This window comes from Trichoderma evansii (assembly GCF_050947405.1).
Source record: "Trichoderma evansii strain SZMC 28006 chromosome Unknown GGI43scaffold_1, whole genome shotgun sequence".
Lineage (NCBI taxonomy): Eukaryota > Fungi > Ascomycota > Sordariomycetes > Hypocreales > Hypocreaceae > Trichoderma > Trichoderma evansii.
This window is the reverse complement of record NW_028145205.1, coordinates 776,554-802,620: the sequence shown is the minus strand read 5'-3', so window position 1 is coordinate 802,620 and position 26,067 is coordinate 776,554. Positions and strand designations below refer to the sequence as shown.

Genomic DNA, 26,067 nt, shown 5'->3' with positions numbered 1-26,067 from the left:
GCTTCTATGAGCAGGATGTAACTCATACGATGTACAACTATACCCTGCAATATTGTATGCTGCACACCTACAGTACACCGTAACATCACTGCTAGTACTATTGCAGTATATTCTTTTGATATTCCAGTTTCTTTCCTGATATGCCATAAGCGAGCCGTTATAGAAACAAGGGTCTAAGCCAGCCCTTGCCAGTGATCCTGGTCCATTTGTTAAGCGCCAAAACGGTGCGGAACAGCCGGGTAAGCAGCGTTCCTTTTAGCACTCCGTACTATTAGGTAGTAGTAGGCTACCTATTACTGCACTTACCTATACGATGGTATCGCGAGGTCTTGCTTTAGGTTAAACCGTCTCTCGTCTTCGTCCCGTCGTTATGGTACATGGTGTACATGTATAGACCGACGCCAACGCCACCGCCACAGGCCAAGGTCAAGGTCACGACCCAGCGGGCTCGCCGTCGGTCATGGCATAATGAAGAAGGGGGGTAGTAGTCAGCCAGCTTTGCTTCTGAGACTGCTAGGGCGCTTTATGAATCTCGATTTGGTTAACAGTATTACCAAGCATAGAACTAACTCGTACAAAGGATTTACTTATGAGAAAGCGAGAGAGAGGGAGGGAGAGACATAATGAAGTAAAGCCACAATGTTTTGAAGTATTGCTACGCAACTTAATCCTCCAGGGTTGTACGAATACCGCCGAATACAACTATCTCACCTAGCTACTAAGATACGATATCCTCAGGCATTGGTGCCAAGCTTGATTTTCGCGGAGCGGAGCTTTTTTCCGTTTCTTGGTTTGCTTCTCTTTGCGATCAAGATAACAACCCGGCGAATGATGTGCATCTGATGTACATGTTTCCACTTCACTCACTAATGTTGCCAGGCGTGTTTATATTTTTGTGGTGCTACTATTCGAATACGGCTTGCGAAATGCTACAATCATTACCTCAAAAAGACAAGAATGTCGTAAGAATGATAATGGCAGAACCACTTGCACTAGCCGTAGTGCAGCTAGTTGATGTTCATGTTCCCACCTTCTCGGACCCAGCGTGGAGCAATATCAGCATCGTTTAAGAGGGCTCGCTTCGCAAGTTAGTAGTATTAGCTAAAAAATTACTATACTGATACATGGAGGTAGGAGTTCTACCCCATAAGCCAGAAGGCCGACTGCGGCCGTCTCTCTCTACTTAGAAATAGTCCCGAAGTCCCATTGACAAATGCTTGCAAACTCTAATATCGATGCTTGATGGATGGTTAGCCTTGCTGGCCGGCAAAAAGTGGTCGGCAAAAAGTGGTCGGCAAAAAGTAGCCGGCTCGGCCGCTTTTGAATCTGACAAACAAGCTTAGAAGAAAGACCTTGAGGGCTGCCAAAAAGCGAAGAGTACGACCCCTGGAGGGGAAAAAAGGACGGTTGCAGCTAATAATGGAGATGATCTTATCGTTGTTTGGGACTAGCATGGAGGGAAATGGCGCTCCGTGCCGCTGAGGAGACACGCTTCTGCTAGTAGGAAAATATTGAGCCAAGGAGGCTTTTCCCATGAATAGTAGATAACTATGTAGTAAGAGCAATATGATGTGTAATATCGAGGGGGGAGTACGAATAAACTATCACCAGTGTGGAAAAAAAAGGCGAGGCACGGGCAAGGGGGTTTTCCCTAGGGCTTCCTGGAATTTGGAAAGTGGCACTGCTAAGGATTCTCGAGAAAAGGGCCCATGTCCTCTTATTTTTCCTAGCTTCAGTCTTTGTTGCTTTTTAACCCAGGGCTCTGTCAGTGGTTTGATCCCCTGGAGCTAAGCACGGAGGAAAGGCAGCGTTACGCGGTGCTAGTATTTTAGCGGTGATGGTGTTTGGCAATTACAGCCACCCCAGCCAGTAATCCCAATGTCTGGGTATTGGTGATGGTGTTAGTGGCAGTTTTAGCAGAGGGAACTAGTGGCCGTCTAGCAGCCAGCAATTTTGGAAAGTTCCCTTTGGTAGGGCGTGCGTGTGGTGGTGTGTTTCGTGTGTATAATTCCGGATATAAGGTAGGTATATCGGCATAAGGCGTCTCAAATACGTGCTATGGAAGGATTGCAGGCAAAATAGGAGCATAGCAATTATTGCGTGGCTTTGATGAAACTAGCAATCCTTCTAGCGGGTTAGACTGCATGGAAATCAGACGCTTAGACTAGAAGGATGGGATCGATTTGTCTTGGGTTCGTGTGTTTGTAAGCGGTCTCGCTCTCGGGTAAGGAAAAGGCGAAGGAATCGTCGTCGTCGTCGTCGTCGTCGTCGTCGTCGGCGTCGCGGTTTGTCGTTCGGCGTCGCGGTCTGTCGTTCGGCGTCGCGGTCTGTCGTTCATTTCTCAGGAGTAGGACGACTTAGTGCCGCGCTTGCACACATATACTCTGTGTACATATATTGACATGGATGTCCTTGACAGGGGGTGGTGAGAGGCTTTAGAGCGAGCAGATCAATTTGAATCGCTTCCTATTTTTAGAGGGCACTACTTGCTGATGTAAGGTCTAGTATGCGGGTTGCCTATTACAAAGAAACGAGAGATGATTTGAAACATGGGATTTGAGGAAACTAATATTGGAGTCCGGGTATTCATCACTGTGAGATCCTTGTGTGAGAGCGCCTCGCTCTCGGTGGTTTGTATGCTAAAGGCCGATGATTCGATTTCCTCTTCTTTGCTCTCGTGATTGAAAGGGTACACTATCCGTGTATCGGATCACTGATCCGAGAACGTTCCGTCTTACACACATAGACGTTAAACGGGGGGCAGTTTGTCGAATTTGTAATTAGGAATTCTTAGTAGTTGTAGCATGTACAAGGAGGAATATACTGAATAGCTTCATTGTGCTGCCCTATAATTTTTATTTTTTCCAAGATGGACAGCATATACAAAGTTTTAACCTTGAAATTTGAAAACTAAAACCTTAAGGCTCTGTCACTGTTATGTGGCTCCAAAGAGCTACTATTCCTTCGGTGATTTGCCGCTCGCTGGCCAATGAGCGATCACCAAAACACCGAACAGTAGTCTCGAAATGCGCCGTTCTTCCGAGCTTCAACGCGTATGTACATGCAACTAGCAGTAGAATAGCCTTAGAGACTTCGCGTCGTTGTTCCTTCAAGCCAATTGAACTTTTCTCTTTTCAAATATTTTGCAATTTCGATACAATAAATTTACTGGAGATATTATTCGTTGTATGCATCTTTGTTTCGCAAGTGCTGCACTGTAAAACCCCGCCAAAGTCTGGCGTAACTAGAGCGTCTTAAATGAACTGGATCGAAACTTCATGATGGACTCAGGATCCAAACAACCGCAGCAGCCCGAAGCTTCAAAGGCTCCCGCCGAGAAGAAGCGACGCCGGCCGCCGCTCTCTTGCGAGCAATGTAGGAAGCGCAAGATTCGCTGCGACCGCACGCAGCCGTGCGCCAACTGCGTCAAGTCCAACATCCCCAGCTGCACCTATGCGCCGTATCATGTTCCCGCCTGGCGGGCTAAGAAGATGGACGCCATGATGAGCACCAGTAAAGATTCGGCTGCTGATGGCAATGGCAAGGTTTCGTTGAGAAACCTCAAGGCAGCGGAACCTAAGCCAGATGCCCAGAACCCAGAGACATCGGAAATCAGTCCATTCAGTGTAGACTCTGCTGGCGCTTCATCATCGTCTGTCATTCTCAGCTCCAAGGCTGGGTCGTCTTCCACTTCATCGTCCCCCAATGTCGACTGGTTAGTCAACCGAGTTCAACAGTTGGAGGAAAAGCTTGCCAAGGCTCTGCGTATCAACGACGCTCCAGACGGGCTCAAGAAGCGCCCATCTGAGCTGGAGCCACAGGAACAAACGGATGGATTCGTGGCCAAGTCTCGATATTTTGCTCAAAGCCATTGGATATATGGACTGAGCATGGTGAGTAATTCGGCAGCAGAGCACTGTGTTGACTTTTGCAATTTGTGCTAACTCTCATAGCTTACTATGGAACAAGATCTTATTGGACAAGACAAGATCAACCAAGGAGAACTCTACATGTCACTTGGGAAATGCAAAGTCCTTGGGCGCAAGATCAAGAAGAATCGCTCTAAACCACTCTCCTCTACCAATCTAGGGCTCCAAATTCCTGCCCGGGAGCTCGCAGATGAGCTTGTCGAAAACTATCTCCGCACTTTTGAAGGCGTCTTTCGTATCGTTCATATTCCCACGTTCAGGGCTGACTATGCGAGGTTCTGGGAAGGCAGCCTTGCGTCTAATAATTATTTTGTTATTCTGCTCCAGCTCGTCATGGCGCTTGGAGCAGCTGTTTACGATAACGTCTTCTCCCTGCGGCCAATGGCGACGCAGTGGATATTCGAAGCCCAGATGTGGCTCATGACTCCGCCGGAGAAGAAAAGGATTAATATCGAGGGCATTCAAATCCAGTGCCTTTTGCTCCTTGCCAAATCTACGTGCAACGTCGGCGCAGACATGGTATGGATGATGGCTGGGAATTTAGTGAGAAACGCCATGTTTGTAGGCCTTCATCGGGAACCTCAATATCTCGGAGACATGACGATATATCGAGCTGAGATGCGACGTCGTTTATGGGCGACTGTCTTGGAGCTGAACATACAGTTTTCTTTTGAAGCTGGAGGCTCGCCATTGCTTTCCACAGCGCATTACGACACTCTGCCTCCGGCCAACTTAAACGACGACGAACTCACAGACGAGAAAGATGGCGACAGACAGACTGTGAAAGGCCCAAAGGTGCCGACCCAAACGTCAGTTTTGAGAGCACTACTGGCGACAATACCACTGCGCTTGAATCTAATTAACCACGTCAATAATACAAGACCAGGCGATCACTACGAAGAAACGCTGCGGCTGAATTCAGACCTGACGAAATCCTGCCGAGCCATCTCAGAGTCTCTCGTGGCTCTCAAAGCAGTGCCAAACTCACCCATCACGCAGTTCCACGTTCTTGTGACGGAGATTTTCCTGTACCGCTGCTTTCACGCACTTCATCAGCCCATCATTGTCAAGTTTTTAAACGACGCCAGGTTTTACTTTTCTCGACAAATGTGTCTGGATAGCGCATTGAAGCTCACGCATATCTGGGGCTTCCCCGACGCCTGGTCCGCAGACAACCACACAGCCAGCGAAGAAGCCATGGATGCCGACCTCAAGCGACTGGTCACTACTGGAACGGGCATCTTTCACAACGTCGCATCGCAAGCCATGATCAACCTTCAGATAGAGCTCGTCCATACCAAAACCGGTCAGGCTTCCAGCCTTGGCTATCTCCCCACAGTGGGCAGCACCAACCTCCGCGCTCGGCTCGACGCCACGCGGACGTGGAAAGTCGAGCGGGTGCGCGCCGGTGAGACAAACATCAAGGGCGTCATCTTTATGGCGGCGTGCCTCGCCCACATCAAGGCGCTAGAAGCTGGGGTCGACGCCAAAGAGAGAACGCGTCTGATGTTCGAGGCGGCGACCACCATGAGCCAGCAGTGCTTTGAGCTCCTCAAAGAGGTGGCCGAGCGAGAAGGGCTGCCTGCATCCGAGTGGGACGACTATGAGACAGCGAGCCTGGACGGGCTGTCTTCCATCTCAGGGATTCCGATGGATTGGATGCAGGATTGGGTGTTTGACGGCGACCAAGGAATTTCATTCCCTCAGTGGGATCCTGATTTTGAAAGCGCCGACTTTATGGACGACCTGGACTTTGACATTGGTCAGATGTAGATGAGGTGCCTGGAACTTATGAAGCTTGATGGATTGTTGTGCTACCAGCTTATATATGGAGTGCTATTATTAGTGGTATCTATTCCTATCTCTGGAGTTTGGCGGATGGATGCCATTCCAGAGTCTCTGAGAAATTGTCTCTGGCTTTACAGACCTCTCAACTCGTATTACCTCTCAACTCATATTACTACATAATATTAGAATCTCAACTTTAAATGAAGAAATAGCAACAGTAATACTTCCTGTGGTGATAATAATGCATAAGCGAAGCAGCTGCAATGCGCTGCATGTGACTGGGGCATCCGCTACGCAGTGTCTCTTGTCTGTTCCGTCTTTCCGGCTTGTGCGATGCTGATCCTCCCTTGCGTTTGTCACCGCCATCGCTCAGCTTCGTCTCCTCATCATCTCTCAGCACACTTGAAGAGAAGGAAAAATCGTATAAAAAGAGGTCGAGTAAGCCCAGATTACGTCTTTTCATCACTCATTGAGCATACTCGACAACTGCCGATAGTGGCAAAAACAACAACGCCCAAGTCTTCACAGCCCGCATTTTAAAACACTCTTCAATTCTCAGCTACCTTTACAAACAGCACGATGGCAATTCTATCTACCAAGGTCTTTCTCTTCCTCGCCCTTCTCAGCGCAAATCTTGCCACAGCGGAAGAAAACCAAGCTGCTTCCCAGGCCAACTCTCCAGTCAACTGCACAACTACCCTGACATTGACGCAGTCTCGACTCCCTACTCCGCCATTCTGGCCGCAATGCTCATGGGATGGCACGATGAGCATCTATTCATCCACTGTCACCGTTGACCGCTCGATCGACTGTCATGGCTGCTCGGATGTTCGAGTCACTGAGGTGCCGATAGTCCATTGCCCGGCCATGATTATCACGGCGAGTGTACATGTGGCGACACCAAGCACGTCGCACCGAACGGTTTGCTTAGCAACTCCTACTCCTCGCATTTAAACAAAAAGGGGACGAATTATAGGATTATGGGCTGAGGATTTGGAAAGGGGGATTTGGGGTAGTGGCCGCGTGGTGTTTCAAGAATGGAATGCATATCACGAAGAGGTGGATCCTGGTGGACTGATATTATTGTACGGGAACTTTTGTATGACTCGGGTTTGATCAACTATCGTGGCGTTATGAGACTACTTTATGAACTGTCAATGCGAGTAATATACATGTACCGTATAAAGGTTTTTTTTCGGGGAGCATTTGGGGTGGCATGGTTACTAATGAGTACTACCTGTGACTTATCTGATACTATCAGAGTTTATATTATATGTAAGTTATTGCATACATGTTCCTTGCACCTTTGCTTTACAACTAGGTACTTTACATAAATCTTGTTTTACTTAGTACTCCAGTCGCCACTGCTTATATACTTTTCTTTAGATAGTAGCGTCTCAGTTCCCCTTACTTAGTATGTAGATCTTATACTATTAAACTCGAGTATAAGAAGCCACAAGCCGCCTCTAAACAACCCTTTGCTCAACAGATTTCGGAGCCAAAACCGACGATCTGCAAACCCTGTCCTCGTAGTGGCGATCTAAAAGTATCCCCTTGCACGTTAGTTTGAGCTTAATAAGATCTAGAATGAACGCTATTCGCAATACTGTTAAGTTTGTCTCGGATATATGGCAAGAACTGGTCTTGCGCGGACAATGCTCCGAAGTCAGTTGAAGAACGCCTCCTCCATGTATATTGAGCTGAAAAATCAAGAAAAGAACTAAGCCATCCAAGGCTTAACCTTGTAACTCGCTTTTTTGAGATTTCTTCTATTTCGTAATTTTATCACGTTTTCTGACGCTTAACCTATGGTCGCACCAGGTACCGTTTAAGTAAAGGGCATAAAAACATTCCAGTCCCAACTTTTTCTCTCTCTCTCTTCTCTTCCTTCCACCAACCTATCCATCCGCATACGAACTCCTTTATACTCTATATTGGCTATACAAACAATTGCTGGGAAAGCAAGATAGACTCATCATGGCTCTATCGATCAAATCCTCTCTTCTCGCCGCCGCCCTCGCCTACATCGCCGCGGGAAACCCTCTGCCCCAGGGAGGTACAGTCTCTAGGAGGCCCGACAATTGGCATATAAACCCATATCCAGAATATACTTCCTACTGCACAAGCACCATAACCAAAATCTGGACGCAAGAGTCGATACCCATGCCGCCGCCAGACATTATGACCGTTACAAAGTATGTGAAGGGGAATAATAAGCTGGTTCACAAAGCACTCGACTGCGGCGGATGCGCCTATCTCGATTCCGAGATGACGGTCACCAACTTTGACCACCCGCATCTGGGGTATCGGGGTCCAACTGGGTTCAAGTACGTCACGGAGACGGCCACTTTTACCTATCTGTACTGCTCTGGATTCAAGGTTGCGCCTCCAAGATTCCAAGATGCGAGGCGTGATCTCGGGGCAGTTGACGAGATGATGGAATATGTCGATTTCGAAAATGATTCGGGCGTCATCGTTCAAGGGGATGAAGACTGCACTGCTAGGGTCTTGCAGGTGCCTAAGTTGAACATCGGCCCTACTCGCACCATCTTCACTACCACGACGACGACCGACAGAATCGTCAACTGCGGTACTTGTACTAACAACTCGCCCATCCCTATCCCGCTCGGCGTCCCTCCAGTCGCAGTTTTCAAAACGACAGTCACAGCCGTGGAACCATATACAGAGACAGAGCTCGTGTGCGGCACTCCCACAACTAGCATTTGGATCGAAGAATCTGCCAAAGCATCCGTCATCACCTCTGTCCCAACCACGGTCACAAAGGAGAGTATCACCACCGTCACTGTAGCTAAAGCTTCCCCAGAGAACGTTGCCGCCGTGATCACGGCCTCAGCCGCTACTACCCGATCACAAGCCAATGTGCAAGGTATTGTTTCTCACACCGACATCCCTGTCGGGACGATGTTACCAGACTGCGTTCTCACTTACGCCCTCCAGGCTGACCATCAAGACTCGACGAAGACGGTTTACACTTCGACCGTCACGCGTACGAAGCGTAGGGCGTGTGGCCAATGCGCGCTTGTGTGGTGGCAAGAGCCGAGTGAGCCCACCATCACGTCGTTCGTGAAAACAGTGACGGAAAAGGGGCGCAAGACTGAGACGGCGCTTGTTTGTTCAGAGGATAAGTAGCAAGAAGCTATTTAAAAGATGTGGGGGATGTGCGAGTTGAGGTTTGAATAGCAAGTACTTAATTTTCTATGCTACTTTTGGGCGAATTTCCTATGATGAATAATATGACTCCGTTTGTGTTTTGGCTGTATGAATCAAACGCTATGTATATGCGATCAAACTCAAAGTAAAGGGCAGCATTGAATCGCTAGTTGAGTAAAATGCAGATTGTTTGGATAAACATCCAGCTTTCACCTCTGTCGTGTCAATGCGTTTCCGTCCAAACCGTTCTCTGTCTTGAATGTTGACGGCGGAGTGGCACTCTTGGCCAATAAGTTCCTCGTAACGTCAATACGCCAGACAGTCGGGCCGCGTTCCCCGTCATCCCGTCTGTTAGCCTCGACCCATGTGCGGATCTGGCCACGAATTTCCTTGTTTGATGTGACGGTTACATTGCCCGTCGCCCAGCCGTACATGTATATGCTCAGCTTGGAGCTCTTGAAAGCACCGCACTGAGCAACATCAAGAGCGACTTTCGGAAGACGTCCGTCTGCCACGGCTTGCGTGACTTCAGCCATGGTCCACGTCTCATCGAGGATTCGTATGGGAACTTGGACATTGGGAGGGAGAGGGTGAGTGGAGAGTTCTTCAAAGCGTCTGCGGATATCCTCGGTTGACATGTTGCGTGTTTCGTCGTCATATGGTACCAAGAGCCTCCCTCGCTCCCTTTCTGTTGCAGTTCCGACTGTGCTGAGTACTTCATGGAAATGTTCGGCTGCTTCTTGCGTGCAGACGAGGGTGCGGCCTTGTAGGATTGGATACAGGGCGCGCACCATGACGCCTCCTTGCTTTCTTTCTTCTTCGATCTGTAACTGCGTGGTTTGAGCCTGCCATGGTTGTGGTTGGAGTTGAAAGTGGGTGATGTCGGAGATGAGGTCAACGAGGATGGTGTGATCCATGTTAAGGATGTTTGTCAGGCCATCATATTCGTCTCCTATAAGCTTTCTTATAGCATCTTGAAGAGGTGGAGATGGTGTCTTCATGAATAAGCTGCTACTATCCTCAATGATGATTTCAACCAAGGGGTCAAGATGACATATCTGATCCAACAGCACATCGATGTCCTCATTTTCTCCCTTAGTGATATTGGGAAAGACGATTCGTAGGCGGGGAATGCGATATTCGTGACGGTTCATCTTGGCCGCAGCCACCAGTCGCTTTATCTGCTTGGCAAGAGGCGTATCCTCCCATTCTTCAGGGTCGACGGTATCTCCCAGTTGGTAGTCGCCCCATCCCCACCCGCAGTCTGTCATTTGTCGTGCCAGCCTATCCGCTTGAAGCCATCGAATATCAAGCCATTCGCTCCCCCCTTCGACCACATCAACTTCCACTTTAGCCTGCTCTTTCAATGTTCGATTCAGCTGTTGTTTCTCTCTCCCATCTCCAACGATTCGTGAAACTTGCTTCTTTCGATCCTCTTTGGCCGACCCCTGAAACGCCTGGTTGGCAATGCGAAATGAGCGGCAGCGTTTGAGGATATCCCAGTGAACTGCCCCGTGATTAACAATAGTAGAACTAGCCACCAATTTCCTATTTAATAGACCAAGTCCAACTTCGTCTTGTTCCTCAGCAACGAGCTCAGACTCTACCCGCTTTAAGATGTCATGCTCTTTTCGCAGTTTACGAATAAAACTAGGAAGGCCAGTAACTCGCGGGTTCTTGACTTTTAACTCGATGGCCTTGAGAAAGTTTTCAATCTCGGGTATGTATGAATCGCATATTGAGATAGTCTGGCGTGTCTCCTTTAGCATACCCTGCTTGATAGTGGCAACATCATCTTCGCTGCAAGGAGGCAGCCGAGGTTCAGGTTGCTCAGCGATTTCCAGTCTCATGATGGATGTTTAGTTTTAGCCAAAGACAATGAAAATTGCCCTGGCTTGTAAGATTCACGCCCGTCGCTCTGCCATAATCGTGGTCTCTCAGCACCAAAGACTCATGAGCCTCATCTCAACATGAAGCCAAATCTTGAGAGGCTATGCTGTGGGTGCCTAATCCATACTGTGCTACGGAGCATATATTTACCGGCCCGAGCTGGGCCATCTAGAACTTTCATGTCAAAGTAGTTTGGCACTAATCTCACTGATCAGAGTCTTGAGTAATTGATTACCCAACACTAGGAATAAGAATGTAGAGGACTCGATATTATATATGGCTTCATTAAATAGGCGAAAGCAGCCAGCAATTATCCTTTGACCTACGATTTTAGAAGTTGAACCGCCAGTTGGTGTAAGAGACTGCTAGTTTGTGCAATCCTGCCGGTTAGGCTAAGACGGCACACACATGAAAAAGATGGGCGGGGCAGTCAGCGTCCGATCCAGATAATCTGCTAAAGTAGAACCTGTGTGTTCCTGAGTTTTGCAGACTCGTACATCTATCTAGTCAGGGCCTCAGTCCAATAGAGTAATTCATCTCATTGTTGCTATAAAAAGTAATAAATAATGGATTCATGATGCCAAAAATACCAATTGGCCTCCTCTTGTCCAGCAGAGCTGCCCATCTTTTACTCATGTCCATCCACTTACACGCTTCCCATACACAGAATTCGTCATGCTAGCTTCACATGTTTTTTGCCACCATTCAGTGGAATAGTATGTAGTTCTCTCCAACCAGAATAATGCCTCAAACTCCATAGCCTTCCCCACCATCACCGACAAGCGAAAACAAGAAACTTGGTTCCTCACATGCCAAGGTAACTCTAGAATAATCGCCGACTCGGTGGATTCCCTCCACCTCAAAAGATCTAAACGTCCACCGCTAAAGTATGTCACCATGGATTCCTCAAAGTGTACCGATCGGGTTTGTCATGATATAACCGGTTCTTAAGAAATCCCGCTAGTACCTGACAAGGCCAACCAGATCCATTTCCCATGTGGCAAGGCACACCCACCGGCCCTCTGCCAACTCATCAATGACTCGAGCCGACCGAACAACCCGCTGCAGGCCGCTTCACTTTTTTTGATGGAGATGTGCGTGTAAGTGTGAGGTTTTACTTACCCTCTGACGTGTAATACGTATGCAGTGCACCTAATTGACCACTCGGATGCTCACCCGTGCTACCATTTACTCTAAAACGAGCATTTTAAAAAGAGGGGAAAGGATTATGCTTTACAGAAAAGCAATAGTTTTACAATGTCCTGTGCAATCGGAGGCCATGGAAGGGAAAATTTTTGTGACCTGCATTAGCTACGGGTCGGATGCCTAAACGAGAGTGTCTAGATCGGTAACTTTCCGGTAAACAAGAAAAGATCCGTGATGCTAGTAGTACACGCGAGAGGGGAGGAGAAAACCAATGAAGCGACTCAATGAGGGCCGTTTTGTCAAATGGAAAAATTCGAGGCGGACTTTTAGAACACAGACTAGACATTTAGTAAACCGTTGGCTTCAGTTACGCGAGTTGGCAAGTTCAAGAACCAACGGAAAGGAAAACGCCATGGCGTACTGCTTAGTTTAAATTTTGCCAATAGTAAATTCGCCTCAAGACAAAGGCACAATAAGAGAAAGACGTGTGAGTGGAATGGTGTAACGCCATCCACCATTTTCGCTGTTGTTTTCAAAAGAAAGTTAGAATTAAGCTCAATGATAATCACGCATTGGTGAAATAAACTACAGTAGGCATGACTCATATAGAAGAAAATCAAATAAACATTTCAATTATATATATAAAAGAACCGTAAATATATATATATAAAACACGGATTCGAGCAACTTTGAGTGGTCTTTGTCCCATGCACTCGATGGGTATCGGGGGGAAACCGTAAAAGCCACACACCAAAAACACCGTAGATATTCTCCACGTAAGAAATTCTCAAGTCGAAATCATGTAAAAATAAATCCCAGAACCTAGCCCAACTAATTTTCTCTATTCCACTTCTCCCTTCGTCTTCCAGTGAGAATCGAGAACTTAACCCTGGTAGTTAACGGTGACGACGAGTGATTGGTCACCAGGGGTCAGGTTGCCACCAATGCCGTCCATGGCCGCAGTACCGGCGACGAAAGCATTGTCGCCCTTGCCGCCGGGGTAGATGGTGGAGCATGTGCTCCCAGAGGCAAGGCAGACCTTGAGGCCGGGGATGGGCAGGTTGGCAGCGGCGGACACGAGGCAGGAGGCATCGTAACCGGACCAACCACCGTTGGAGAGATTGCCAAAATCAAACTCGAACCAAGTAGCAGCGAATTCGCCAATGGAGGTCAAAGGAAGGCTGCCCTCTCCGCAAGCGCAGGCACCCTGAGAGTTACCGTCGAAAGCGATAGTCTGAGAGCCACCAGCGGGTAAGGAGAATGTCAAGGCTTCGTTGCCGTTGAAGAAGCCGTTGATACCACCATCGGGTCCGATCTTGTTCCAGCACTTGCATTGAGAGTCGCCGCCAGCATTGTTGAAAGCAGCGGTGTATTGATACTGGGAGGCAAATTTGCTCTGGACGGCCATGATGTTGCAGCCGGCCAGGGCGCCAGTGCCGCCGACATTGCCCTTATAAGCAATCTCAGCGGCGGTAGCACGCTTGCTGAGGGGCTTGCCACAGAAGCCTTGCGCGGTCGAGCTACCAGAGCCACCAGAGGTGGCATCCTTGGCAGGGGCAGCAGAGGAGGGAGTAGGAGTGGCGATAGGAGCGGCGGTGGAAGTGGGAGCAGCGGCGGGCTTGTTGGCCATGACGAAGTCACCGCGGGCCTGGAGAGAGTTGTGGGCGCGCTGGTGAACGTGGCCGCTGGGGTGGGCAGAGACGCCGAGGGCGGCAGCCAGGAGAACAGAGGTGGTGGAGAACTTCATGATGTCGGTGTTTTGTTGTCGAAACTTGAAGATGCTGTGTATTTGATATATATCCAAATGAGTGATCGATCGTCTTAGGTATTCCCAGAATACGGCTTGCGCGTCTGTATTTGGCTGAAGGAGCGGTGGGCGACTAGGTGCGCGAAGGAAGCCTTTTTGCTTTTGTAGGAGGTGCTAAAAGAAGGTGTTGTCGAACGCTGAAAACGGGCGCCGGCGATGTCTGGTTTTCAAGGAATGGCTCTGAGAAGAGTGAAAGACGGGGTGAGGAGGAAGAGGAATAGGACGAAAGGAGGAGGGAAAGCGGACGTTATTTACGCATGCGGCAGGGGACCAGGCTTCATGTTCAGCGGCAGGGGTGGAAAGGGATCAGTGATTGGACCCAGTCGCAGCACGTTCTAGCGCTCTTTGGCAACGCCTGGCTCGTAAAACTCTTTGTCGACGGCCCCCTAAGGCCGCGATGCTGCCCCCATGAAACAGCCCAGGAGACCCCTGTCTTTGCAGCGGTCCAAGAACCACCAGGTACCCGCCGGCCGCCATTGGCTCAGCTGCGCGGTGGAGCCCGGATTGAGTGCCTGGATCTCGCCGCGTCAGCCCACAAACAGGACAAGAAGTGCGGTATTGTTGTGTGCTTTGGCGATTATTTGGTAACGGACGCTCGAGAAGATTCTCTTTGGTTTTCGCTCTTTGTCCGCGGAATTTTTATCTGCTCTGTGTAACCGAGGTGTGTGGCAGACAGACGACGGTACTGACGCAGATTAGTAGCCATTGATGGTTCACAATGGCCGTTGACGATCCACCACGCGATGTACGCATGGATATGCTTTAATGGATGCCTGTCATTTTAGTAGTACTGGTGGTAATTTCATGTACTCGGTACCCCTTCAACGCAGTATTTTGCTGGCATGTACAAGTATCTGTACTAGTGTTTTACTATTTTCTATATGTGATCTATTACACCTATTACACTACTCGTTGAACACCATCAAATCAAGGCGAATGGCATCTGCTTCGGGCCTCGTCTGCCAAATTAATCTTCCCAATCCTTGTGTTTTCCCCCTCAACCTCCCAGATGGATTTCTGTTCAAAGTTGCCTTTGGCGACTACCTGTCACCTCCCAGCCAGGCTCCAAATATGAGACATCACTATCTCTTCTGATCCTTTTTTCTCACTGCCCGCCGCCCACCGCCCAGCCATCTCGCCAAGGCCGCAGACTACCAAAACCCGCAACGCCCAGGCGCCTTCTGGAATGAAAAAAGAGCAATTGTATGACTGTTACTCCGTAGCATTCTCGCCTAATTGACAAGAGCTGGCGAGGGGGGAAGCGCAAAAAGGGAAATGAGCTCGTCCGCACCCCTGCGAAGCAATTTCGTCGAAATCGAGCCTTTGCTGCATCGGGCTGCCGGGTCCGCGAAAAGCCAAGCCAACGGCTAAAATCCTAACCACTTGAGCGTGCAAGTTTAATGCCACCACCCCAGACGCTCAAGGCGGTAAGAATCGGCAATTCTCATCCACATAGTCCACGCAGCGAGCTTAGTCATTGTCTTGATTCCAAGGTTGAGCTCGTATTGGATTGAGTTGAGAGGCTTTCTCGTTTATGCACAGCACCTTTTGGTCGCCGCCTTGTGGAAGAACAAGATTTTTTGCGTTATTTTCACAATATGTTCTTCTTCTTTTTATTTACAGTTTCTTTTATTCACAACTACCCATCTACGGGCTGCTGCCTCAATGTGCTAGCACTGCTGATGCACTAATGCCATCAAGTGACTCAGGGTGTTGCAGCTACCGAACTCAATAGTGCTTCAGCCCTCTGATTCGCCAAACCAAACTAGTAATACCAAAACACCATGCCACAACCTGTTTTGCACTAGCATTCCATCAACTCCAGCCTCTTTATAACGCGTAACTACCGCGTCACCGCCATTTTAATTCATCTAATATGTCAAATACCGCTTAATTGTTCTCGCATATATATTGCCGGTACAAGCTCTGGTTCTCCATACAATTCATTCCAACTCAGACCACCGTCCCAATCTCGTCTCCTCTCTCCCCGCTGATGCTATTCTTGTTTCCTCGATTTCCCTGTTTTTCTTCCCCCATGGCCCCATCGCTTCTCCTATAAACGCATTGACACACGGCTCCGCCTCCCCCCTTTGAATCCATCCGCTGCCAATCCTCTTTTTTTCTCCGTATGAGTGCATATTCCGGCTTCCGGGTCTCCACAACGACCCAGCCGCAGCAATCGGATCCGCGTCACCCCTTCTTTGTGTCTTCCTTCGACATTCTATTAACGGTGACAACGTTCGACAGCCTCTGAACCCCCTACGAGGATGTTCTGCAGCTTTTCCTGTTTTGCAAATGAAAGAAAGCTTATTATCCTTGGATCACGAGCACTAGCAACCGATCGCCAGGGGACAGACAGTGCATAGACCACTAATCCAAACTAATGCAAGGATCGGAACTTGTAATACCAATACTCTCTCCCTCCGGTTTGTATAAAGCACAATTACGTATACGTAAGTGTATATGGAATACAAAGCATTGATATCTCGGTGTGCTCAGCGAGTATTGGATTCCAAATGCTTCGCCAAGAATAAGGAGCAGAATATGGCATTTTATTCTTGCAAATTCCGTTTTCTTACCAAGATAGGGGGGAATGGTGGTCTCGTACCATGTCTTGCCTTGAGCATGGAGAATCTCACTATCGCTGAGACAAAAAACGGTAATCTGTCGATTCTTTGGTGACCACATCCACCATAAAAGGCTCTATCAAAATGTCTTGAGGGTTCGTGGCACTGAAATATCGATTAACATGAAACAAGATGGGGCATTCACCTTTATGCAGTACACTGCCTTTTTATGCACTCAATGTAAGTTATGTGCCAGGACGTACTTCAATACCTACTTTGTATATGTAATCTTTCTTCCGTTGCTCTTGTGCTACCTGACGAGGCAACCTGACGAGGCATAAGCAGGATTGCGCATACTATGAATAAAAGAAGGAGGGGGGATATTAATATTATAAAGCACATAATCAGCAAGAAGTAAAAGTATACTCCGTAAAAGAAAAAAAGACAAACCCCTCTTCGCGCATCTACCCTGGAAAGATCCAAGATCAAGAAAAGTAATTCCGATAGTCCCTTCCTCCAAAATTACATCTGTATTTTTCTTGCATCTCCATGACATCCTGCAAATGCCGTCTCCCGAGCGCTTCCTTTCTCGCCTCTGCTAAACTTAGGGCTAGCTCAACTGCCTTCTCAATCTCGCGGCTGCTGAGATCGTTCTCCACGAGTTTACCGTAGTCTTCATCGCAGAGTGTGTCTGTTTTCCCAAGATCCAGCGCCGTTGCTCGACGAATAGCTCGCTTGAGGATGATACTTTTACCTCTTCTGTCTGGTTCATCATATTTTAGGACAAAGTCAATCCGCGATTGATATGCTCCATCAAATGCCTTTTCCATTGTTAGTTTAAACGCAGCATGCAATAGTATTTGGTCATAGCGTATAGCGGGTATATCTCAACTTACCCGGATGGTATCACATGTTAAGAAAATGATGCCTTGAAAAGATTCCAGATGCCGTGAAACGGTGGCCACCAAAGAATTCCGCTCGATGCTAAAGACGTCATATTTTTCCAAAAGTATTTGGGCATCGTCAAATACTACAATGGCATTCCAGCTCTGACAGGTAGTTAGGATCTTAGTTAGCATGGAGCTGACCGAAACAGCACAGCACCCCATCAATTCTTTAGCTGGCAGCATCAACAAAGGACGCCTTAGATGATCGCTAATCCCCACCACCGTAAGCGTCTTTCCAGTCCCTGGAGGGCCATGTAGCACGACTGGATAAAGATCAGTATTCCTGTGCTGCAAGGGGAAACTAGTTAACGTCTTGAGTTGTGGGGATGGAGCTACTCACTGGTCAACCCTTTCCTCTTCGTCAACACATCATTATTGATATCAAATGCCGAATTAGAGATGTGGGATGCCACGGACGCCTTGATCAACTCCTTCATCTTCTCTTCAAGCACAAGAGAATCCCATGCTTCTTCATTCCACTTGACATCTTCGATACCACGCACATCAAACTCGAGCCATTCCAAGCTCGCAAGAGAATATCCTACTATAACGGGAGAACATAAAAGTAAAAGGTTGTTTTTTGCCAGCTCTAGCCTTATCTTTTCCATACAATCTCTCTTTGACCATGTGTTTGAACTGCTGGGTGAGCCTTTGCTAATTTTCAAATCGCTTCTGAGATTGTGCGGACCATCTTCAGCCTTTTTAGTAGATATCATATCAATAAGATTCTGGGGCTTTACACCATTGTTGAAAGTTTCATCATCATTCGTATATTGAGTAGGCAAGTCTGTTGTCTCGAAAAATTCCGGATATACTTTTCGAAAGCCCACGGGATCTATCATTATCCTGCTCTGCTCCTCAAGAAATTTTGTCACTGCCTCATTCTTGCTGTGAATAAGCTGAAACGCGGTACCCGTATACGATTTGTGGTGTATTCCTTGGAGCGATACAAATTTGGCACCGCGTTCGACTAACAAACGGCGAATTTGGGTTTCATCCTTGTGGTATTGAAGTGGGTAAAACGGAAGGCTGGTGATGTTGACGGCACCATTGAAATGCTGCACCTCTTTCTTCAATCTCTTATAGGTGAGCGTCTCGCCGTTAAAATCGACAAATCTGGACTCTACAGAATATTCAAACTCTGCTGAAGACCGGCTCTTGCATTTCTCTGCACAAATCACCATGGACACCCAAGGAATATCATGGTATCGATAAATAGGTGAGTATATCAACGTAAAGGGCTTCCAGAGTGCCCATAATAAGTCAAAAGTTATGACTCCTTTGCCTAGCATTAAATTGAGATTCTTCTTGGCTTCTGCAAACTCTTCTTCTAGGTATTCGATGAGAGTTTTAAGACATCTCCTTTGGGTAGAAATCACATTCCACTTTTTCTTCATCCAATGCCCTTTTTTGTTGTAGGGCCTTGTTTGGGCTAATGATTCGTGATGGTTCTTGAAATCGTCCAAGTAGCTATTGAAGTGGAACAATTGTTAGTAAAGAAGACCGAGGGATGTGGGTATGTATTAATAGGGCCAAGTAATTCTTACAGAAATAAAGTCTTTGGATCAAGTATAGGATTTTCTTCGGCAAAATTGACGCCAGAGATATTTCCTATGACGTTTTGTAGGCATTCCTTTAATAGGCTGTCCTTGATCTCTACGGTGGTTTTAATGTGAGTTTTGTCGCAATTTAAATCTCGACGAATCACAAAGATGTAGTCTTTAGCTTGGGAAGCATCATGATGACCATGCTCTTCTGTGGTTTCCATTATTATAAATTTCTGCTCTGATACATTCCAAAGGCGGTCGAGGCGCCTGAATTTCGGCAAATGATGACCATTGAAACTGGTCTTCTCGTTTTCTGTGCTTTGCTCTCGCTTGGTAAGGGGTGAGTGTTCAGATGAAACTTGAGGCGTAGATACGGATGAAGACACGAGAGAAAGTGAAGTCCCTGGTGACAGTTCAGGTAACGATTCCAAATGTTGCTTATCCAATTCCGTGTTGTTATTAGACGAATCTTTGAGAAAAGACCGGTTGTTTGTAGCAGGAAGATCAGACTGTGACACTGCTGGTGGGTCTCCATATGCACATTGTAGGTGCGTAGATGAAGAGAGGTCGCCATCCGCTGTATCTATCAACTTCTGCAACCCCTCATCTAGACGTTCTTGAAGCTGCTCTAACTTTGATAGCAGCCATTCAGCCTCGAATTTACCGTATATTGAAGGCGCACGGTCGTTTTTGTTTTCTAAGATGGAGACGGATTGAACGAGTTCGTCATGTTTCTCTGAATCTTTTGTCCCAGATGGTGGGGGTTTCGACTGATTTCGGGTCGTCTTTTTGCGTTTTTTCGAATCCGAGGAGACGCTTTCGAAAGATTCGTACGAAGAACAGGTACTGTCTTCTGAGGCACTATAGATAACACTGCTGCGGCGGTTCATACTGACAACAACGCCAGAGTTCTTGTCTATATCGTTGGCATGCTGAATAAATGGGGTGCTAAGTATGTCTTTGGTTGTAATCTCTTTCTTTGGATCCTCCATGGCGATTATCCGTGGCTTTCAAGTTGGTGAGGACGCTAGTTTCGAGTCAAAGAGATATTTTATTGCTTTGAGAGAGCTGTAGCTACTACTAAGCGACGGTTCGAAGTGATGTTTGGTAAGCATGAAGATACGGTGACTGGGGATAAAAGCTTCAAGTTTGGCTAAATTTTTTAAAATACCTCAACACTGCCAAACATAGCTTCCGCACAATAGGTGATAGAAGGCGCCGCCAGCTGTGATCCTTCACTTTGACCACGATCTCACTTGCTAGAAGATTGGACATATTCGTAATACTCATTAATAAGCATGTCCAGTATTTTTATTATACTGGTTCTCTCTCGCAGGTTGGCTACTCTACGTGTAGTTAAGCATAGCGCATTAAGTAATAATTATATAGGTAAGCAGCTGGAATAAGTCATTGAAACAAATAATGAACGAGATAAGCAAAATAGCGCCTATAGTATTATATAAGTTATACTACTTCTTGCACTACTCCTTCTTAGGCTATTTCTTAGGCTTTTTTTCTCCCCATTTCAATGAGAGTCCAAAGAATATGCCAACCACAACTACAAAAATTAAAACTAAATATAAGTGCCGACATGGTTTGGAATACTGAGATTCTAGAGATGGAGAAACGGATTGGTACTTGCTATTTAGTGCAGTTACCCCCAGACTAAAGATTAAAGCAGTATTTCTATAATATAAACTCTTTTTCCACTTTTTAAGTATAAACTTAACGAAGCCCCCTGCCATAGCTTAACTGTCAATATGTACCTAAGCTGAATCAAATTTTGAATACAAAGTTTATTTTCTTTCTCTCTCCGTTTAATATACACATTATATTATGTAAGATATTGTGTTACTATATATGTTTCTGGCCATAGCTAATTTTACCAGCAAACATGACGCTCAGTCTTCCCCTTGTTATAGCAGCAGCGGCTGGCTCAGATGCAAGAGCCACAGGTTCTTTTAAAGGCAGCATTTCCTTTTATAATGCAATCAACTGTAAAGGCGAACTGGGCAGTTATGTTCCTACCCAGGAAAGAAATTGCTTTGTGTTCAGTGCATTTACTTCGGTTTATGCTAGCATAGGCGCTAATGGAGATAGAATTGACTGCCCATATGTTTTCTGATACAAATTGTCAGAATGAAATGGCTAGCGTGTCAACTGATAGTCTTGGGGGTACAAGTGGTATTTATGATCATATTCCCCTTGGCTCCAATGGGCTTCCCATTCCATTTGCGCAGTCTATGATTTGTATTGTTTAATAAATATTTGCTGGCGACAATTGGTATAGAACTGGTTTAGGGGTATAACTATAGATACTATTTACTTTTTATTTTGTATTGCTTAGTACTAGATATAGAAATCGAGATGAATCTTCCATACTGTGTCTTCCAATATGAGAATTTACTTTTTCGTATTGTAATTGTCCTTTGCTCTATGAGTACCTATATCTCCGGGAGATAGATAGGTACATGTAAGCACCTGGCTTCAATGTTCTTTACTGTTCCAGAAACGATACATCAAAAACCCACGGAAGCTATCGATAAAAAAAATTCGAAAAGTGTCAATGACCATCAAATGCTGATATCCACGCATCCACACGGCGGCTAATATTGGGCCGATTGTGAGGATGCTCCAGCTCCAACGACAACTTGATGTATGATACGCAGAGGCATGATAGCTCTGACACTTACGATTTGCCTAGATTGCAAATAGGTGAGGCATATACGTCTTCCAATAATGGCATTTACTACATACAAGACCTGTGATATGACACCACGATCATGTTATATACTTTGGCAGCTGCATGCATGTACATAAATCTACCCGGTATCCACTGAAGAGGTGCCAGATAATAAGAGTGGCACTGCCGCAAAGCATGAGACAATTTCATGCAATAAATTACTCGTACAGCAGTGCAATATGTATCCGATTCGCCCAATGGCAGAGCCATGTGTCTGACCTGATGTGTTTCATAGGCGACCACTCCCTCACGTGTAACATTCTGCAGCACATGGCTTGGCTCGAATCAGTTGAGAGCGTGCATGATTCCTTGAGCCTCTTGGAAGCCAGAGAAGACGCCCAGATCCGACATTGGGCAAAGAAACATCCGACAGGCGGCCGCACGACATACATGATTTGCTGCTTTGCGGCCTAAGGTAGCAACGCAGCGGCATGTATGAGTCTTTAATTAACGGGCAGCAGTCCGAGATACGAGGCCGCTCGAATCATCGTCGTTAGCGCCCAACTTTCTTAGTATGATCTCAGCAACGGGGCATCAGAGCTACAATCTCCTGGCCATCTAATTCGCCGTCTCTAGCTGCCATCGTCGATTTGCTAGAGGCGCTGAAGAAGCGCTAATGCTGGCAGCAAGTCGATGCTAGGCTGCTCCAGGAATGGCAGCTGGCGGTGCTGTTGCGTCATGCGGGGTGCTAGCGCTGGCGGCTGTAGCTCCATAACAGCGATAAGCTCACTTCGGGCTCTGCTCAGGCCGCTTCCACGATGCAATCAGCTAATGCACAACCTGTCTATGCCGTGAAGCTTAAGCAAAAATAGACGCTGCTCCCTGGCTAGGGCAGTGGTAAGGTATCCATCGTTTTGCCGCTAAAACAAAGTGACCCGACAGTATTAGTAGGGCAGTGAGTAGGACCTTGTTTTTGCCCTTTCAACTCAGCTTGCATTGCTGCAGTGCCTCCAGCTTTTTTCTTCGCCGCCGCGCGGTTGGTGACTGCTGTTCATTATTTTTGGCGTCTTTGACTCAATTTTTGACCTGCACGGTGGATTGACCACAGCCGCGAGGCTTTTGAGCCACTTTGGCATTTTGTTGCATCCGCTGTATCGCTCACCGTCTCTCGATTGTCGTCATCATGCCTCGCAGCAACCGCTGGCGCAACATTGATCGCCTCCTTGGCTTCAATAGACATGGCAGCCACTCTGGCCGTCATTGGCTTCACGAAGAAGAGCGTGCTCGTAAGTGAAATCCTTTCAATGGCACTTTAGCTCTTGTCTCGTGCCCTGGAGCTCGCCCTGCTAACAAAAAGCTCCGTGCCCTGGCCATAGTGCTTCCGCATATTCGTAATGAGGACATAGACTCTGCCATTCCGCCGGCCGAAGTTACAAAAGTATGCCTTCGGCTAAGGCATCTGGTCCAACAGTGCGTGCCGTGTGAGATGGAAGAGAGTCGAATCACAGAACCGCACAGCCGCATCATCACACCACACGTCGTTCGGGCAGCCAAGGAAGCAGGCGGTCAAGAGAACAGGGGTTGTGTGGTATGTAGTTACTTGGAAATATGTTACCGTCTATTATGGCGATCACCCACTGATCGTACTAGGTCTACTCTTTACTCGTAAACCAACGCTGGTTCACGCATGAAGCCAATGTCGAGCTCTGGGATGCCGGGCTACACAACCTCCGAGCTGAAGCATGCGGCGTCATAGCAAAGGCTCTGTACGTGATCCGAGACACAATTATTTGTTGGTATCCGTTATCTTGATTGATATGCTAATATTGAGACTAGTATCGAGGAAGAAGAAGACACTGCGTACCTTCTGCACTCTGTGTTATTGCGTCGATATTCATACATTGCAAACGGCATACCAACCCCTCCCGTCAATGTCATTGAAAAAGCTGTTGATTTACACGCCGTTCGAGTCATTGGATCTTCAGGCTATCAAAAATGCATCAGCTATCTATGGCGTGGTTGGCTAGTCCAAGACGAGAACGATCCGTCCGTCTTCGTGGATTACGATAATAAGGACAACACTAGATTCTTTGTTCATATGGACCCGGATCGGATGCGAAGCCCCAGAAACCAAAATCTTGCCCAGCTTTTGTTCTCACTCATCTATCTTGCCCTCTTCACAATTGCCATCAATACTGTCAACGCTAGTGGCGTCATCGATATCGCTGAAGGAGCTTTGTACGCTTTTACGCTTGGCTTTGTATGCGACGAATTGCTCAAGGTTTACAAAGCTGGGCCTCAAATTCTGGGTTTTTGGAATGCATTCAATGCAATCCTATATGCATTTTTGACGGCTTCTTTTGTATTCCGCATCATTGGCTTGACCTTTGCGGCCCACACTGATGGCCGAACGTATTATAGCACCTTGGGATACAATATTCTGGCTTTTACCGCCCCCATGTTTTGGTGCCGCCTCTTGCTCTACCTGGACAGCTTCAGGTTCTTTGGCGCAATGCTCGTGGTTCTTAAGGTCATGATGAAAGAGTCTGTGATCTTTTTTGCTCTTCTTATCGTCATAATTGTCGGCTTCTTGCAGGCTTTCATCGGCCTTGACCTTACCGACGACAATGTGGCTGATGATGTAGTGTTCATCATTGAGTCTATGATGAGAGCTATTCTTGGGAGTCCAGAGTTTGATGGCTTCGATGCCTTTGGGCCACCTTGGGGTGCTATTCTGTACTACTGCTTTACATTTATCGTCATGGTACGTTCTTCTGCCCAATTTTCACCGATAGCATATTGTGTCTTACGCTAACATACATTACCAGGTCATTCTTCTCAATATTCTCATTGCCCTCTACAACTCTGCTTACGAGGATATCTATGACAACGCGGATGATGAATATTTGGCGCTCTTCGCTCAAAAGACAATGCAGTTTGTTCGGGCACCAGATGAAAATGTTTACATTGCTCCATTCAACTTGATAGAGATTGTAATTTCGGCTCTATTTGAATGGTGGATGAGCAAGAGAGTTTACGAATTCATCAATGATTGTGTCATGGGCTTTTTATACTCTCCGCTTCTCTTGATCACAGCCTTCTTTGAGACTCGTACTGCGTACGCTATCCGCCGCAATCGGGCACGTGGGGAAGAAGATGATGATATCATTGAAGAGTGGGAACAATTGGCACACGAAATTGACTTTGGAGCCGAAGGCTGGGCCAAGAAGTGCGAGGCTGTCAAGCCCAACCTGGAGGTGGACCCCGCTGTCCTTGAGATTAAGAAGCTCCGAGGTGAAATCGCTGAGCTGAGGTCTATGCTGTCTGATATCAGTGATCATGTCCAATATCCGACCAGCCAGGATACCAAAATTGGAGATGGTAGCACCCACGATGAGTTCAAAAACTCTTACTTTGAATCGACCCATGAGGAAAGCGACTCCGCTGGCAAAACTGTAAAGGATGTAAGACATAGGCCTGCAAGCACATCGGGTGATACAAGAGAGGAAGCTGGCCAGAGCAGCTCGGAACAGTTGATTGAAACCACTGAAGAATCTGCAAAGCCCGTCAAGCCATCTGATGAATTGGCTCAGCTGACCGAGGAACCTACACATCCTTTTACACACCCCTCCGAGACTGAACCCGAGGCTGAACCAGAAGCTGAACCAGAGGCTGAACCCGAGGCTGAACCAGAGGCTGAACCAGAAGCCGAATCAGAGGCCGAGCCAGAAACTCGAGATGCACCATCCAAGGCCTCCGAATCCAAAGCCTCCGAATCCAAAGCCCCCGAAGATGTTCCCTCTAAAGTATCTGAAGACATAGCCTTCGAGTGGTCTGAAGATGTTCCATCCAAGACGCCTGATGATTCACAATCTGAAGCTCCTGAAGCGATGCCCTTCCAAGCCCCAGAAGGTGCTCCCCTTGAGGCTCCCGAGTATGTTCCGTTTATGGCTCCTGAAGATCTGCCAACAGAAACTCTTGAAGGCGTATCCTCCAAAGCCCCTGAAGTCGATTTTCCCCAAGCTCCTGGAGCTGTATCGTCTAAGGCTCCCGAGGATGAACCGTTCAATGCCCTTGAAGGTGTAACATCCAAGCCTAATGAAGGATATGATCCGTTCGAGGCACCTGAAGTCACGTCATCCAAGGCACCGGAAGATACATCATCTAAAGCTCCTGAAGCCACGGCACCGGCACCTCTTGCACGCGCTGACACTGAAGAACTCGAAGCCGAGGATCCTAACCCTGATAGTCCCACATCTGGGCAGCCTTCCCAAGGAGCAAAGAAGAGAAGACGGAGAAAGAAGAATAAGGGAGGGCAAGGTGGCCCAAGTGGTGGTAGCTAAGCAACTGAGCTTGGCGTGAAAAGTGCAGCAAAGGAGTGAGGACTGTGTGTATTATCTTTGGTCTAAGGAGGGCGTATATATACCCATATGGTTCTGATTTGATGAGATGCTACCAGAGCAGGGTCGCATTCTTTTGTATGTCGTGGACTGAGCTTGGACATGGGGACTTGGCCGAACGGGTGATGATGCTCAATGTAGGAATGACTTTGCGCGTTGCATTTTTTTTTAAGGGGAGGACCGGATGTTATT

At 47.3% G+C, this 26,067-nt stretch overlaps 8 protein-coding genes across 8 annotated transcripts; 5 read left to right on the top strand and 3 right to left on the bottom strand.

Annotated features, from left to right (window-relative positions):
* Positions 1 to 2,985: 2,985 nt before the first annotated feature.
* On the top strand, positions 2,986 to 5,918 carry GGI43DRAFT_389838 (uncharacterized protein). Its single transcript, XM_083204247.1, has 2 exons — positions 2,986 to 3,893; positions 3,954 to 5,918. Exons 1-2 carry the CDS (start codon positions 3,279 to 3,281, stop codon positions 5,700 to 5,702), a joined length of 2,364 nt encoding a protein of 787 aa, XP_083065884.1. The 5' UTR covers positions 2,986 to 3,278; the 3' UTR covers positions 5,703 to 5,918.
* Positions 5,919 to 6,076: 158 nt separating this feature from the next.
* GGI43DRAFT_6785 (uncharacterized protein) lies at positions 6,077 to 7,183 on the top strand. Its single transcript, XM_083210144.1, has one exon. The coding sequence runs from the start codon at positions 6,297 to 6,299 to the stop codon at positions 6,669 to 6,671; it is 375 nt and encodes a 124-aa protein (XP_083065883.1). The 5' UTR covers positions 6,077 to 6,296; the 3' UTR covers positions 6,672 to 7,183.
* On the top strand, positions 7,183 to 8,982 carry GGI43DRAFT_6782 (uncharacterized protein). Its single transcript, XM_083210140.1, has one exon. It carries the CDS (start codon positions 7,695 to 7,697, stop codon positions 8,865 to 8,867), a length of 1,173 nt encoding a protein of 390 aa, XP_083065882.1. The 5' UTR covers positions 7,183 to 7,694; the 3' UTR covers positions 8,868 to 8,982.
* On the bottom strand, positions 8,983 to 11,373 carry GGI43DRAFT_6843 (uncharacterized protein). Its single transcript, XM_083210150.1, has one exon. It carries the CDS (start codon positions 10,736 to 10,738, stop codon positions 9,098 to 9,100), a length of 1,641 nt encoding a protein of 546 aa, XP_083065881.1. The 5' UTR covers positions 10,739 to 11,373; the 3' UTR covers positions 8,983 to 9,097.
* A 1,157-nt stretch (positions 11,374 to 12,530) lies between these two features.
* Positions 12,531 to 14,352, bottom strand: GGI43DRAFT_389827 (uncharacterized protein). The gene has a single exon (XM_083204246.1). It carries the CDS (start codon positions 13,669 to 13,671, stop codon positions 12,808 to 12,810), a length of 864 nt encoding a protein of 287 aa, XP_083065880.1. The 5' UTR covers positions 13,672 to 14,352; the 3' UTR covers positions 12,531 to 12,807.
* A 158-nt stretch (positions 14,353 to 14,510) lies between these two features.
* Positions 14,511 to 15,289, top strand: GGI43DRAFT_389826 (uncharacterized protein). Its single transcript, XM_083204245.1, has one exon. The coding sequence runs from the start codon at positions 14,536 to 14,538 to the stop codon at positions 14,824 to 14,826; it is 291 nt and encodes a 96-aa protein (XP_083065879.1). The 5' UTR covers positions 14,511 to 14,535; the 3' UTR covers positions 14,827 to 15,289.
* A 1,494-nt stretch (positions 15,290 to 16,783) lies between these two features.
* Positions 16,784 to 19,784, bottom strand: GGI43DRAFT_427020 (uncharacterized protein; the record flags this gene model as incomplete). The annotated part of the gene is made up of 5 exons (XM_083208759.1): positions 16,784 to 17,119; positions 17,195 to 17,347; positions 17,465 to 17,508; positions 17,586 to 18,715; positions 18,793 to 19,784. The coding sequence occupies 5 exons, from the start codon at positions 19,782 to 19,784 to the stop codon at positions 16,784 to 16,786; spliced, it is 2,655 nt and encodes an 884-aa protein (XP_083065878.1).
* A 2,710-nt stretch (positions 19,785 to 22,494) lies between these two features.
* On the top strand, positions 22,495 to 26,005 carry GGI43DRAFT_6744 (uncharacterized protein). The gene is made up of 5 exons (XM_083210135.1): positions 22,495 to 22,761; positions 22,852 to 23,063; positions 23,126 to 23,241; positions 23,312 to 24,239; positions 24,304 to 26,005. Exons 1-5 carry the CDS (start codon positions 22,659 to 22,661, stop codon positions 25,816 to 25,818), a joined length of 2,874 nt encoding a protein of 957 aa, XP_083065877.1. The 5' UTR covers positions 22,495 to 22,658; the 3' UTR covers positions 25,819 to 26,005.
* The last annotated feature ends 62 nt before the right edge of the window (positions 26,006 to 26,067 follow it).